The 15,073-nt window shown below is 51.0% G+C and overlaps 5 protein-coding genes across 5 annotated transcripts; 3 read left to right on the top strand and 2 right to left on the bottom strand.

Moving 5' to 3' along the window:
- Positions 1–23: 23 nt before the first annotated feature.
- On the bottom strand, positions 24–1,517 carry BDQ94DRAFT_183748 (SNG1 family protein; the record flags this gene model as incomplete). The annotated part of the gene is made up of 1 exon (XM_026774489.1): positions 24–1,517. The coding sequence occupies one exon, from the start codon at positions 1,515–1,517 to the stop codon at positions 24–26; it is 1,494 nt and encodes a 497-aa protein (XP_026621055.1).
- Positions 1,518–2,310: 793 nt separating this feature from the next.
- On the top strand, positions 2,311–4,318 carry BDQ94DRAFT_183747 (uncharacterized protein; the record flags this gene model as incomplete). Its single annotated transcript, XM_026774488.1, has 5 exons — positions 2,311–2,329; positions 2,367–2,438; positions 2,492–3,207; positions 3,269–3,655; positions 3,701–4,318. The coding sequence occupies 5 exons, from the start codon at positions 2,311–2,313 to the stop codon at positions 4,316–4,318; spliced, it is 1,812 nt and encodes a 603-aa protein (XP_026621054.1).
- A 1,892-nt stretch (positions 4,319–6,210) lies between these two features.
- Positions 6,211–9,294, top strand: BDQ94DRAFT_183745 (protein kinase-like protein; the record flags this gene model as incomplete). Its single annotated transcript, XM_026774487.1, has 4 exons — positions 6,211–7,057; positions 7,550–7,849; positions 7,953–8,318; positions 8,366–9,294. 4 exons carry the CDS (start codon positions 6,211–6,213, stop codon positions 9,253–9,255), a joined length of 2,403 nt encoding a protein of 800 aa, XP_026621053.1. The 3' UTR covers positions 9,256–9,294.
- A 134-nt stretch (positions 9,295–9,428) lies between these two features.
- On the bottom strand, positions 9,429–11,780 carry BDQ94DRAFT_152785 (MFS transporter). The gene is made up of 2 exons (XM_026768040.1): positions 11,494–11,780; positions 9,429–11,439 (listed from the first exon to the last, which is right to left on the bottom strand). The coding sequence occupies exons 1-2, from the start codon at positions 11,745–11,747 to the stop codon at positions 10,104–10,106; spliced, it is 1,590 nt and encodes a 529-aa protein (XP_026621052.1). The 5' UTR covers positions 11,748–11,780; the 3' UTR covers positions 9,429–10,103.
- A 2,622-nt stretch (positions 11,781–14,402) lies between these two features.
- BDQ94DRAFT_175024 (cell wall mannoprotein 1 family protein) lies at positions 14,403–15,002 on the top strand (the record flags this gene model as incomplete). Its single annotated transcript, XM_026772431.1, has 2 exons — positions 14,403–14,741; positions 14,805–15,002. 2 exons carry the CDS (start codon positions 14,403–14,405, stop codon positions 15,000–15,002), a joined length of 537 nt encoding a protein of 178 aa, XP_026621051.1.
- Positions 15,003–15,073: the final 71 nt, after the last annotated feature.

Here is a 15,073-nt window from a genome sequence, read left to right as displayed (position 1 = left end):
ATACGATAGACTCTCACCAGTAACTAGTCGGTGTATGGTAGATCGAAGGATGGGCCCGTGTTCTGCCGACTGGTGTGCACTCTCTCCAGCCGTGACATTTCCTGCCTCATGCGCTCTCCAAATCCCTCTGGCTGCATCTCTGATGGTTCTCCTTCCTCTGCCTCTGCCTCCCCGGCTGGTCCCTCCCCGCCATTAGTACCAGGGGTTTCCTTCTCTGCCTCTCCCTCTGCCTCAACAGCCAAGCGCTCCTGTGATTCCTTCTTCGCCTCCTCCGCCAGAACCGCATAGTGCGCCCGACGATACACCCCGAGGCTACTGAGCACCATCCCAACAACCTCATACGCAAAAAGGACCGGCAACGCATAATCAAGTTGCGGATTACACCCACCGGACCAAATATCCACCATGACTTGGAATATAGCATGCGCGGGCAGCGCATATCCCCACTTATAAAAGCCAGGAGATAGCTCGAATGGCAACAGGATTGATGAAACGTTCAGCACGACCCATGAGATAAGCGCCATGGGGACAAATGGTGGCGCTAACCAGATAGTAAACACATCCAGGACTAGAAAATTCAAATGCGCGAACAACCACAGCGCCATCCAGGTGATCATGAACTGGTCGCCGTTGACATGCCAGCCGTATCGGAAGGCCCAGATCGCACCCGTCGTGCAGAGCGACCCAATGAAGGTGTATATTCCTGAGATGAGCTGGCGGATGATGGCTATGCGGTGCGCGTCGACGGAGGTGTACAGGTGGAATTGCTGGTAGAGGCCATTGAGGTAGCCCAGGTAAAAGAATTCTTGGATGAGGATGAGGATGACGACGAGGGTGTTGTAGATGAGGCGGGAGCCTTGGGTGGTGGGTTGGATGTTAATGGTGGAGAGTGTCCAGGGGTCAGCAAGAGTGGCGATGGCTGTCTGGTCGGAAGTGTTCAGCGTCTGGAGAATGAATGGGCCGTTGGTAGTCGTGTAGACGACGCGAGCAGCTTCGGATAGAGAGAGGATGTTGGACTGGATGGCAGAATCCACGACGGTGGAGTAGCGCGCCTCATTCCAGACTAGGGTCATGACATCGCTCGTATTGTAGGTTGCTGTCCCGATGCCGGCGAGAGCAGCTGACAGACGCGAAGAAGCATTTGGGGCGATGTAAAAGCCACCCCAGTAGTGAATATTGCAGACGGTGGAGACGATCGACGCGGGATTGGGATAGGCCTCGGCTGACTGCTCGCGGAGGGTCGGGAAGCCGGACCCTTGCAGCTGTTGGTAGGCAGTGCGCACGGCCCGACCGATGGCCCCGCCATCATAGTCGACGAAGAGGACATTGAGGTTGTGGATATGGGTGGTTTGTTGAAAGATGGACCCGAATAGATAGCAGAACAGGCCGAGGAAGAGGAGTTGTAAGATGAGCAAATTGATGGTGGCGGCTTTCAGTACGGCTAGACGCAGCGGGCGCACCTCCGGGTCGTGGATGCTGCGGTGGGGGCGTTTCCTGGCAGCGGCATAGAAGGCCATAGGTGTATCCTAGGAGCGACGTTCCTTCTTTTCATGAGATATAATATCGGAGGGCTTTCAGATGAGGCAATCTCCTGATGGTGGTGATTCGGGGTTGGGCCGGAATGGCGGGGAAAGTCAGTCGGAGAGAGGTTCCATGGTTGAACGATGGATACGAGATCCGTTCATTGAACCTTGTTTGTTTCCTCTTTCCTCTTCGGAAATTCTAGTCACCGAATTAGAGGGATCTTAATAGAGCTGTTGTCAGATGAGCTACGGGATCTTGATAACTACCGAAAGTTGTCCCTGTGTGCGCTCTATAGCAGCGCAAATGTGGTGATGTGCTGTTTTCAGCAGTGGGTTCTTCTAAATACGACTTCCAAAGCTCTTTATCATATTGAATGGATGTAACCCAGTGCTCCTATCGAGAAACAATGAACTGTGGGTGGCACAGAATATGTCCCGACGGCTACTACTGAACAAATTATCGCTCAGTCAGTGGTTGACATCCCAGTTGGAAGGTAGAACCCCGCGATTTTCCAACATGCCTGCCATTTGGCAGTGACAATATCCACAAAACTTGGGCATTTGGAGTTGTTCTATTAGATCTCAGGCACAGACTTGTGAAACCTACAAAGGGGGAACAGGGCGCCTCATTATGAAGGGGCAGGTCCCGAACTAGCTCTTTGTTTGGTTTCATCATCTGAATCGAGTGACTGGAAGCTGCCATTCCTGGTCGCACTGCTATAGTAGTTTGTCTACTTCTAATACTATATAAAAAAATACAGCTCCCACTAATGTGCCAGCACCAAGAATGACTGGAAAGACCAAGAGTTGTCATCAAAGATCGCCCGTTCATACCCGTGACAGAAGATATTCATGCGTCGCGAAGGTATTGCGCTCTATGCGTGGATCACCCGACTGCTGGAGAACGCATAATCGGTAAGCCCTTAGCCCCTCGAAGCTTCGCGCAGTATCATCTAACCCAACCGCAGACCTCGAGGAGGATGGATTTCCTCTACAAACTGTACCCGATTGTGAAAAAAACTGCGTATTCTGCAAGGCGGAGCCAAACCCATTGCTATGCATTCATACAAGGTGTCTTCGGCTTCTAATGGCCAGCTACGAGCCATCTGACAAGCCGTCCTTGAAGGATATCAGGAAATTCGCACTTGCCACGGAAGAGATCTATCCAAAGTCCTATCCAGAACGTGGAAATCCTGGAACCGTTTTAGAGGGTCTGGCATCCAGGTATACTGCCTGTATCATTCCAGAGCCCTTCAAGGAAGACTTCTTTGGTAAATTACCCCCTGAGATACGACGCAGGATCTCGGAGTTTGTTGGTTCATGCTGGTACTTGACTATCCTAGGAGAGACGCGACGGCTCATTGACTATGGTAGACAGAACAAAGAGCCTCAGGAAGATGAACTCGACCTCACCAAAGACATATGGATGTCGCGAATTATCTGTAGGGATCATTCTTACGTGGCACAGCTCAGCAACACACCACTAAAGGCAGCTGAAGGGGCTGATGTGTTTCAAGTTCAGCTGCCTCGGAATATTCACAGAGTTATTATTTCAAAGGACCACATCGGTGTGCGTGGGATTCAGTTTCTCAACCGTGATGCTACTCCGACAGAAGATCAGTCACCCTGGTATGAGATATTCAACGTGCAGAATTCTCATCCAAAACTAGGGGTATACCGTCATGTAAGCTTATTCACTTTAGTATTTGGGCAGCGTCTGACCGATTTAGTGCCTGCTGATGAAGATAATTGCATTGGTTAATAGGCAATATTCAGGGTCGGAATCCCTGACATGGACCTCGCCTTTTGCGCCCGCTCTCCACCAATCGGTCCAAACTCCCTTTATCCGGGTGAATTCGGTTAGACTGCATTACACGAAACTTGGTCCCCAAGTCCAAGGCCTTCTTGTCTGCTGTACCATCCATGGAATTGTCGGGTTTCACGATTTCTCCGGCACAAACAAAATGTTCGATAAATTCATTGAAGAGATGCATCAACGCGTAGGGCGGGACGACAGCCTCCCCCATGTATATTGGATTTATTTTCCACTCAATGATCAGGAACAGATCCAGGGAGCCTGGCTCCGGGGCTGGACTATTGCCCCGGGGTACAGATACATCGACGGATTGACGGTAGGGGCTTCCATCTATAATTTGCTTCAGTGACTGACCAGCCAGCTGCAAACCTCTCTAGGAAGAAACGTAACCTTTGGGGCCCAGGCTCCGGATCACTATCTCGCGAATCGGCGGTATCATCCTATGCTCCGGGATGTTGATGGACCTGTTTCCGGAATCTATCATGACGGCATGGATCCGGGGTCCAGCTATGTCACGGTGTGCGGAGTTACCTGCCATAGCCCTCGCAATGGCCAGACCCCAGTCTTGGTCCCAATACGTGATATATCGGAGTTTCCAGGCGGCAATCGCAACAAATTGTTCGAACACTGGTTTATGACCAAGGCCACACTGAGAGGTCTTGTTCAGGTCCAAGTATGCAGGGATCAGATGAGATCACATCATCCCTGTCTGGGCATGTTAATGTTCTATGACGACGGTCATGTCGAGTCCAGTGGACAGATCCGCTGGGATTACGGACTGGGTGAAGATATATGCAGTCCTATCATTGTTGTGAAAGGAGTTAATGATGGGCGGGAGTATATTCAAGACATCCGAAGTGCAAAGGACAAAGTAGAGTCTACGGTTCATCCGGGTGACCAGCAGGTTCTGCCTGCTGAGGGAATACTCGCATGGTGGTTTTGTGAGGTGGAAGATAGGCTTGCCATTTACGATGACTAATGGATAGCAGATTTCATTGCTTCTCAATATATTTTGGAATATAATCCAACTTCAGGGTAAATCCTGTTTAACATAAGGGATGAGTTCAAGCCTTCGAGGGTACAGATGTGAAATGCCACATGAGTGGTGCTGACTTTACGAATAGACAGGAAAGAAGTCCACGACCATGCATGCCAGTCACTATACATCACGAGTCTACTATGTTACTTGTTGCACTATGAGGCATTGATGAAACGAGTGTGAGAAATAACATCGAGACATTGCCATTGACTAGAAAATAAACATTAAGAGTATCCTGTGACTCGAACCTTAAGCCTTAGGTGGTAATCATCGGATCATTCCACTGGAATTGACATCCATTTCGCAGTCTCATGGTCAGACACTTTTGGCTGTGTCAAAGTGCCTTTTAAAAAAGGAAAAAAAGAACCTATACAGGGCATACGCGACAAAAGGCTGTTAGCGCATAGATGAAATCAAAAAACAAAAACGCATAATAAGCACAGGTAATTATTTAGCAACCCCGACGGTGGATACATGACACGCCTGCTGCTAACATCTAATCGCACTTCAACACGATCATGGGTTCCACATTCATTCTTCATCATATGTACAACTTCATTAATCCGGGAAGCCTCCAGGGAGTGAATATCAACGTAATGACGGGGATCTCATGAGTCCGGTGAGCCAAATAGCGGCACCAGGCATCCATCATCTCTCGAGCAAGACCATGCTCTACACTTAGTACCAAATGCCGTGAACGCGTACACTTTTGGCAAACCGGGGCGATCTAGAAGATAGGCCTTACAGACTGTGAATGCATGTCTCACAAGTCCGTCAAGATCCTGAAGACTTGATTCCATCGCCACTGGCTCATATATGCAAAATGCCGTCATATCGACATCGAAATCGAGATCGACAGCGACCGTGGCATGGCGTACACCATAATGCTCTATGGTGATATCCAGGCATTGAGGGAGAATCCTCTGGTGTGGGTTTATAGAAGACACCCCAGTCTTTGCTGGAAAAAAGATGTTTCATAAACAAATGGCTCCACAGCCTGAAGACAGCCCTTTCATCGGCAGGTGTCCGAGCGTCCTCCCAAAGTCTCATGAGATAAACATCCCCGGCAATGAGCGACATTGTCTGGGATGGTTAGTTGAATATACGCTGAATTGGGGTTGGTACACCAACTTGGGAATGAGAGAGTGTGTTTTTTGGGACGCCAAAATACAGCGTATCTGTGAGGTGTGTGTAGTTGGAATGGAACTTTCCAGAGATGATTATCAGATCGTGCCATCTGGGAGCTGCCGACATATGTTGATGAATTTATACGGTTGGCAAGGTAATTCGGAGGCAGCTACCGCGACAACTGTGCCCTGAGGCCTAGTACTGACCAGACGAGGCTGTAGCCTAAAATGGCGAAATCCTGTGATGGCGGGTGGAGTTGAGATATTATTAGCTCATCGGATATTGCTTGGAGATTGGCGCCAATTAGGCGCTATTGTGGGTTTCCACTATCTGCCTTGGTGTTGTGAAGGCCTGATCTTGAAGGTTATGAGATATGGGAGGAGTGTGCACTGCCAGTGCCGTTGTGCACATGATCAATGCAAGATACCTGTCTTTACAACACCAATCTTAGCATACAATCAGGCCGCAGCAGACCCATGCACTTAGTATGCATCTCGGCCTTTCCCGCAAGCGCTTTCACCGACGGCAGCACCCTGTCTTTCCTTATGGCTAAGCATGGAATAGATGGAGCCTCAGTGCACATCTGTTAAACACTGAACCTATATATACATCCATCTCTATCCCTCAAAAGACTACACACTACTTCTCACCTGTCCTGGCCAGACCATCACCCTTCACAAAGACACACTCACGATTCATTCATCATGTACCCCTCGGATGCTTGCAAAACCTGCGGCTGGGAGGAATATGATCATGACTACAAAAGTCATGTCAAACTGTTCTTTCAGGCAGGCGACCGAGGCGTCTGGTCATTGGGATCCGAACTGATCCTCAAAGATCGAGGGCACAATCTTTCAACCGACGAGGCGTCCAATATCCGACTCGTGCAGGAACAGACTTCCATCCCGGTCCCGAAGATTGTCAAGACTTGGAAAGAAGATGATCATACCCTGACATTGATGGAGAGCCCTCCTGGACAGCCACTTAGCACTGTTTGGCGAAGGCTCTCCTCCGAGCAGAGAGAAAGCATCGCAAAACAGACAGCCAATTACGTGTCTGAACTTTGCAAACTTCATTCCGATCGCATGGAGTCCCTCGATGGCGGACCGGTATCTACCAACTTTCGTTTCGGAAATTATCAGGACGTCCGTCCTTGTGGCCCATTCGCATCTGATGACGAACTCTGGGCCGAGTTAGAGTCTAGATTGCATGAAGCTGTTCCCGAGCGCGTGCGAAAACTCCTACGAAGTCGCATGCCACCATCTACGCCGTATACCTTTACCCATGGGGATCTTAGCTACACCAACATCATGGTCAAGGATGGCTGTGTTACCGGGATCATTAATTGGGAGACGGCCGCATACATGCCTGTATGGTGGGAGTCTGCTTCCTCCTGTGTTACGAACTTCTATGGTGATGACGAAGAGTGGAGGATGCTGTTGCCCGATTACATGCCTGATCATACTGATGCCCTCCAATTCTGGAGAGAATTTCGTTATCTCTGTCTCGATCCGGGCCGGGTAGGGATGCAGTTTATCGAGCAATTCGAGCGTAAGGTTCACAAGGATGAGGATTAGATATTATTCCCAAATGATGGACTACGTACCTTCGGAGGAAAGATGCAGTGGCTATTTTTCTAATACTAAGACATCTTACAACAGAAACTCATTTTGGGTAAACAATCATGTCGCAAGGCACCTACCGCTGGCCACAATGTAAAAGGCGGGTTCTACCAGCTTAATTTGGCCGGTCCCATAAAACGTATATCATGCGCTAATCCTATTATAGCATGGTATTAATACAGGGATGCTGCCTTCCTTTATTTCTCACATCCATTGTTTGGCTCGCTCATTGTGAGATGATAACTAATTAAATCTGTATACCACGGCAACCACGGAGAATACCATGTTCTCCCTTTCGAGAAGGCTCAAGAGGGTACACCACTTGCAGCCAACAGCCCAGCTATCCATCCTTTGTCGCGGTATTCGCCCACCATTTAATGGAACAGACATAGTAACTAGGAGATTGCTAATGTTGGGTTAGGAAAGTCAATCAGCCCGGATGAGCTTTTTGCATATACCAACGGCCATTTCCTGGTCGATGAACAGCATCAGCTGGCCCGACGTTACGTGAAATTCGATCTCGATGCTCTATGCAATGTAGCTACGGCGGTCGGCGTCGATCCGTCTCCGGTAGCAAGGGTGGAGAAAATGGAGGGTGGGTTTAGCAAAGCTCTACTGATGAACAGGGAAAATGGAACCGAGGTCGTTGCCAAGCTCCCTTGTCGCATTGCTGGACCTGCAGAACTTACAACGGCATCCGAGGTGGGTGTCTTAGAATGCTGTATGAAATTTGTCTTCATCCTTCATCCTTGGTGTACCTCATTGAGGCTATACATGTTTTGCTGACTCTATCTTCATAGTACACAGAAACACCAATATTCCAGTTCCTCGTGTGCTCTCATGGTCCTCTAATAAAGCGAGCTCTGTAGGTGCCGAGTATATAATAATGGAGAAAGCTGCCGGCGTTCCCTTGTTTCGTAGATGGGGGGTTATGACAGAATCACAGAAGTTGCAGCTTGTTCAGAACTTGACAAAGCTCGAAGCACAATTATCAGCTATCCGGTTTCCTGCCTATGGTGGTTTATATTTGCGCGACTATCTACAGAACTTAGATTATCAATGTTTACTGCTCGATGACAATGTTGATCCATCGCAATCATTTTGTGTCGGTCCTTCTCCTGACCGGTCATTTGACACCCAGTGTGCCGAGCAACCTACACCGTCAAACAAACCTACTGATCGAGGGCCTTGTATGTCTCCTGTACCCCCAGAGTGACTTGAACTTACCATTTCACAGGGATCACATTATCGGGACTTGGTATAGCCATTGCAGAGCGTGAGCTATCCCGCATCTCCGGTATACCACCAAACAAATCAGCCATGTTCTATCGAGGCACCTTTGAAGAACAATCTCAGCTCCTTAACTTCACAATACGCCTTATGCCCACGTTCGACTCTCATCCACTACTAGGCCAATCCGCAGAGCCTACTCTCTGGCACACCGATCTCCACATGGGTAATATATACGTGGCACCCGAAGACAGTACTAGAATAGTTTCGATCATTGATTTCCAGTCTCTAGCGGTAATGCCCGCCTTTCTCCAATCCCGCTGGCCCGAGTTCTTAAAGCCCCCAGACAACTACACGCAAGGCTTTGCGCATCCCGAGCTTCCTGATGGGTACGACAAAATGGATGATGAGAGCAAGTTGCTAGCCCGACGCGAGTGGTCGCAGGCCAAGCTGGCAAAAGCATACGAAGTCTCCACATTCCTCGAGAACCGACTAGCACATATTGCGAGAAACGTACCGCGAGTGTTGCGAGAATTGTTCACCCGGTGCGGTGAGGTATCCGAGATGGGCGTTATTCCCCTCCGAGCATGTCTGATCGAGATCTTTCAGAAGTGGGCCGATCTAGGCTTTACCGGATCGTGTCCATTTTCCTTCACTGAGGAAGATATCGAGACGCACGAGCGACAGTTTGTGGAGTACCAGACTTGGCATGAGATTCAGCATCTGGCACAGGAGTGTCTCGACACGGACGCAGAGGGATGGATATCACCCGAACTAGACATCGAGGAAAAGCGACGCCAGAACCGGGAGTTACTAGCGATGTTTATCGAGCGCATGGCGGATGAGAAATCACCGGAGGAGGCGAGGAGGATGTGGCCGTTCCCAGATGATGGATAAATACCATGTTTTTCTATGATGTATTATAAATTCTTAATCTGAATATATCGATATTATGTGAAAAATAAAACTACACAACTCTTTATAACAAACGCGTCTCGCGTCTCATCCAAATCAAGAACATTTCCACAACCTTCCCAATATAGTTTAGCCCCCTTCTTACTCATCCACATGACATAATCCACCCCCAATCCCACACCAACTAACCCAATCCAGCAACTCTATTATGCAATCCTATGAACCAATGACTCTCAGCTTGATTCGCCGACCCCATCCCCCAGATTGAATCGCTTGGTCCCCACAGTCCAACGTCACTGTCCACCACGATGGGTCTGACATGGCACAGCACATGGCATGGTGTAGCATGGCAGGTCTTTCGACAAGCAGGTCTACAGTTGCCACACTCGTGACGTTAGCACTCCCTTGTTCCGATCGCAGCCGGCACTGTGCCGTTATCCCCCGACCGAGGCTATTTGGCCATGATGGCGCTAGGGGATAGTTGCGCTGTTTACGTACATTGTTGTTTCTAGGCATGGCTATGCTGGATGAGGATGGCAATTGGGTCGATTTAGGGATTATACATTGATTGTGAGAGAAGTGTGAAGTACTAAGTGGTGTGGGTGTTAACAAAGGTGGATTGTGGTGGAATATATATTGTGGGGCGAGGAACGGATCAGAATGTCGACGTCAAGGCCCAGTGCCTTGACTATAGGTCTACAACTATGGAGAGTATGCATGGAGTATAGAGGAACATAATGTGGTAGTATTAAGCATCTAATTGCTATCATAACGTCATACGGATGCACCTATATACAGACAAGACAAGACACTTTTGCAGTGGAACCAGGCTAATGGGGACTATCCTCATCCGAGTCAAAGTGCTCGCGCGCCCAAGGACTGCGCAACCGAATGGCACGACCCTTGTAGAAGAAGATGAAGGGAATCGGCACGAGCAGAATGGCAATAAAGCCCAGCAGACTGGACGCCCACTCGTAGTCGAGCTTTTCGTACATCTGCGTAGCGAACAGGGGGAATCCAGCACCGACGAGGTTCCGGACGAGGATGACACCGGCCAACGCGGAGGCAGAGTACGTCTGGTAACTGTCGACGACGTAGTTGAGGATACTGAGGATGACGATGTAGAGACCCGCCCCGAAGAAGGAAGACGCAATGATGGGGACAATCCAGTGCACGGACCGGTAGCTGGTCCAGCCGAACCAGAACAGACTAATCGGGATGAGCAAGGAGCCGACACGGGCCATCCACATACGCGCCTCGGGCACACTGCGGCCGCTGTTCTCGGCCACGCGACGCAGGTAGTACCGCTCCTGCAGCGGGGATAGGGCGCAGGCGATGATGGGTCCAATGGCCATACCCAGGAAGCAGAGACCCTGCTGGCCGACGTTGAAGCCGTGGCCGTTGGGTTCGCCAAAAACGAGGGGGAAGGCTTCGTTGAAGAGGTAGACCAGGCCGTAAAGGAAGCCGTTGTAGATGGCGGAGAAGGTGGTGATGGGCTCGGTGAACAGGAAGCGGAAGGGACGAGTGAGGGTGATAGCGAACAACTGGTGCAGGCCCTTGCGGTCTTCTGCGTGGAGGTCGGTGGTGGTCTCAGCGGAGCGCAGCCCCTCGCGTTGCATCTGCTTGCGCACGCGGGATGCCTTACGCTGCAGAATGATACTGTGGCGAGTTTCCGGGATAGTGAGGACCAGGGCAATCCAGGTGCCACCAGTGATGGCCATCATGATCCAGAAGATCCAGTGCCAGTTCAGGTTCAGGCCAATGTAGCCGCTGACCACCAGGGCCATGGGCGGGCCAAACGTGCTACTAAGACCGTAGAAGGCCATGGGGCCACCACTCTGATTACGCTCCCACAGATCACTGATGGTACCGCCCGTGTTGGTCAACGGGGCACCACCTGCGAAACCGGCAATGAAACGGCAGACAATAATGGTGCCAATGTTGGGTGCCAGTGCCAGAGGCATCTGGAAGAGGGACATGATGAACCACGAGACGATATAAACGGGCTGGCGACCGAAGTACTCGGATAGAGGAGCCAGCAAGACAGGTCCAATGGCATATCCCAGCACATACATGGACAAGCATAGCGTGGTGACTTCGGTAGACACGTGGAAATGCTCCGCGATGCCGGTGGCTCCGGAGGAGAAGGAACCACAAGACCAAGTTCTGGATTATAAGGATTAGTAGGGCCAACAAACAGGCAATTGGCAGTAGACCTACGTGATGACGTTCAGAAAACTAGCAAACAGGGTGATGTACCACTTGCGCCAGTGACCCCAGCAGCGGGGGTTGTCCCGATCTTGCGGGCCAAAAGTGATGCGCAAGGGGAGGGCTTCATCGGGCTGGTTCCTGGCGCGAGCCAAAGCTTCCTCCTCAGTGACGACCAGAGGAAGAGTTTCACGGTGTAAATCAGAAATCTCCTGCTTCTGGTCGGCGGTGGCGAACAGGTCGCCGACGTGGGATTCCTCGGTCATGGTCGCAACGCCAGGCTCAGGGGGAGTTCAAGTCAACGGAGAACAGAACAAGAAACATAGATCAGATCATCAGGGGACGAAAGACTTTTAATAAGGAAAAGAAATATGTGCGGCGCGAGGGGCAAAAGCATCAGCAGCCCGCCGCGTGACGTTCCCCGATTGCAGTCTTGCCATGACCCAACTCCACTGGCCGGTGAGGGTGCAGAGGGTCTACCAATGAGATGGAGGGCGCATAAGCTTCGACTCCAGCTTTTCTCCAGTTGCAGCCGTGTTCTCCATCTCTTCGGGGGATGACCGAGTTGGGTACAGGGTAATCCGGTGTCGGGAGGCAAGCTTTAAGCGTCGAATCCAAGCCTCGGTCAAGCTTTAGGGCGCCGTCGCATCCGCGCGAGGATTCCAGAAAAGAGGGCCGATTTCAGGCGGCCCCTTCGCCGCCTTACCGAAAAGGCGGTTAGTGTCGCTGCACTCCAGGGGATCGTCTCCTCCTTCCTCCATCCTTCTTTCCTCTCCCCGTGGAGTTGCCCTAGTTTTTCTGACTCACCGAATCCGCACGGGCGTCGGCCGATACAACATTCCCCAGGCAGGATTGCCGACCCCCCCGCCGGCTGTTCCATTTGCCGTTGATGCTGTCCAGCACCTGTTTTCCTTTTGTTGGGCCGAGATGCCTCCGGTGAGCTGATTCTGGCCTAACAGCAACCAAAGTTCAGCCACACCACGCTGGGATTTGCTAGCGAGATAGATAAGCTGCTGCCATCGCACCCATGATTTATTATTCTCCCGTGGTAAGCACCTTATCTCCCCCTTGATATACTGCGTAACCAGGACGTAGGAATCAGATGCCTTAAAAGGAGAAAGCAACCTCTTTACCATCAATGTTAATATTAATAATATAAAGTCATCGTAATTCCCAGCCGCCTCCACGGGTGCTTTTAGGCTAAATGCCATCAGCCCCAAACCCCAACCCCAACTGTGACACCGAACACATACTAATCTCCCCAGGCAGTTTCTTGGAGGCTTATTCCCCACTTGCCTATGGTAAGCACTACGGCTCATTCGAGTCGGTTTAGTCCCCACGGAGAACCAGAAGGTCAGCTCCCCGGTGAGTAAGTCGGTCGGAATGTCGCTCCCACCACGGTCGGCTTGCTTACGGGCTTCGCTCTTAGACCGACCATGTCGGCATCCTTTCCCCCTGTGAACTGCCCCTCACGTAATACTATCTTATCACGTACCAAGTACGGCGTACACAGGAGACCATAGACAGCAGACAGCGTGAATGTAGCTAGATGTCTGGCCATGTGTGGACCTTCTGCCGCACCTGGTTTGACCTGATCTCCTCGTGGATAACCTGCTGGGGTGATAACCAATCAATTGACCTTGTCTGCTTCATCGGTCATCCAGTCTTAAGCTGATTTGTCATGCGGTCGCTGGCGCTGCTCGTCTTTTTTTTTTCGGTCACAGCTGGTCTGCCCACATTAGCATCCACTTGGCTGCTAGTCGACCAGACCTCGTGCATGCCGCTCATCACTCGCACGGAATCAATTCTCCGCTGTCCTCGGAGTACTCCATGGACTTGCTGGTGTTCTGGGCTGCCTAGGCCATGCAGCGCGACAAGATTCTCCTCTCTGTCCAGCCGTTGTTAATACATGGATCGTTGGCCCATCTTGGCATCTGATGGCGTTCAGACGCCGATTCAACTGGTCTTGTACTGGTTGGCCCGGACATGGTTGTCTCGCAGAGAAGTCCGACCTGAGCTTCCGTCGGGTTGCCTCCTCTGTGGAGAGGCCGTCGGCCCAGGGACTCCACCTAGCGTGTTGTCATTTATGTGAAAGTCTGGGTGTACCAGGAGTTGAACACGCCCAGTATCCTTTTCAAATATGCTACTAGTGTTTGCATTCTCTGCGCTCGGCATGGAAGACTCCTCCTTCAGATGTAGTTTCGATATAGGCCAAAGCGAACGCACGGTTCCTGCCAGTTGTTAATGGCATCCATGCATTGTGTCGGGGTCGTGTGCTGTCAGTGCTTGTGTGCGGTTCCCGCACATTAGTGAACCTTGAAATATGGCGATCAGTCGGTCGGAGAATTTCACCTTTAGAGACAGTGTCCTTGTTAAGCACTCTGTTTAACCAGGGTGACTGCTCTGTTGGTCTAATGTGTATTAGCACCTGCCAGAAGCCCGGCCTAGTATGACAGGAAGGCGGAAGCGTGAATACTTTTCCAGCCCGGGTTTTGTCTGTCCTGAAGGGTGTACGAACGTTGAACCTACAATCCCCGACCGCCAACCTGGCTGTTACCCCTGTACACTCAAAGGCTGGAGTTTATGGCAAGGGTGCTCTGGCTTCTTGAATAGCTCAAAGCTTCATCCGCGATGGTGGAACTGTTGCACCCGGAGAGGTGTCAATCTTTGGTTGAGACCTCATGTCCGGGTTTGACAACAATGAGATCCTTCATGCGACGGAGTTAGTCCACGGGTGAACTTAACCCCTGTTATACAGCATTCCTGGCGAGGTCATACAGAGCAGACCGCTTGTTCCCAGGTTGAGGTTCCAACATCAGGATGAATGTGGTATATAGATTGCACCACGCCTGCTTCGTCTTAGCAAGAAAAAGAAATGCCAGATAGCAGAAAGAACACTAAGCACCAGATAAGCCCTCAAAATGCGCTTCGCACTTACCGGAACCGCCCTTCTGGCCTATGTCTCGCTTGCCACCTCCCATGTCATCAGACGGGATATTTCAATTGTCCTTCGTGGTCTGTCCACCCTGAATGCCAATATAGGCACATTCGGCGCATCCATTTATCGCTATGACGGGACACTTCCCGCGGCCATCGAAATCTTCCACCAGGAGAGTAACTTGGAGAAGGACCTCGAGGGAGTGGCCACCGACACCAACAGCACGGCGGAGTGGACCGCTCAGGAGAGCAATAGCGTGACTGAATCCTTGGTGGGATTGGAGCCGATCATGCGGACGTCAATTGCCGCACTCGTCATGAAGGTTGGAACCAATCCTGAAACCTCACTCTTTTTCTGGGCGATATCCTGACATTATTAACTGCAGAGAGATCTCTTCATAGGCGCCGGCGTGGGCAGTGCAGTGCGGCTCAATCTGGTGAATTTGAGGAGTCGGACAGTTGCTCTTTCTGTGGCGCTGCAGGGCAAGGCCGTCGGTGCTGATAAGGAGACCATCCGACAAGGGACTGGAGATGTGGACGATGCCTTTGATAGTGCGATTGATTCGTATGAATCCCGGCTGTGAACAAGCTGAGTGCCGCCCGTGGCAGGTCGGAGATGCCCCCGAGGCATCGATCAGGCGTCCGGAACTTCTGT

The sequence above is a fragment of the Aspergillus welwitschiae genome, assembly GCF_003344945.1.
Source record: "Aspergillus welwitschiae strain CBS 139.54b unplaced genomic scaffold BDQ94scaffold_49, whole genome shotgun sequence".
NCBI classification, from domain to species: domain Eukaryota; kingdom Fungi; phylum Ascomycota; class Eurotiomycetes; order Eurotiales; family Aspergillaceae; genus Aspergillus; species Aspergillus welwitschiae.
This window is presented reverse-complemented; position numbering and strand designations above follow the sequence as displayed.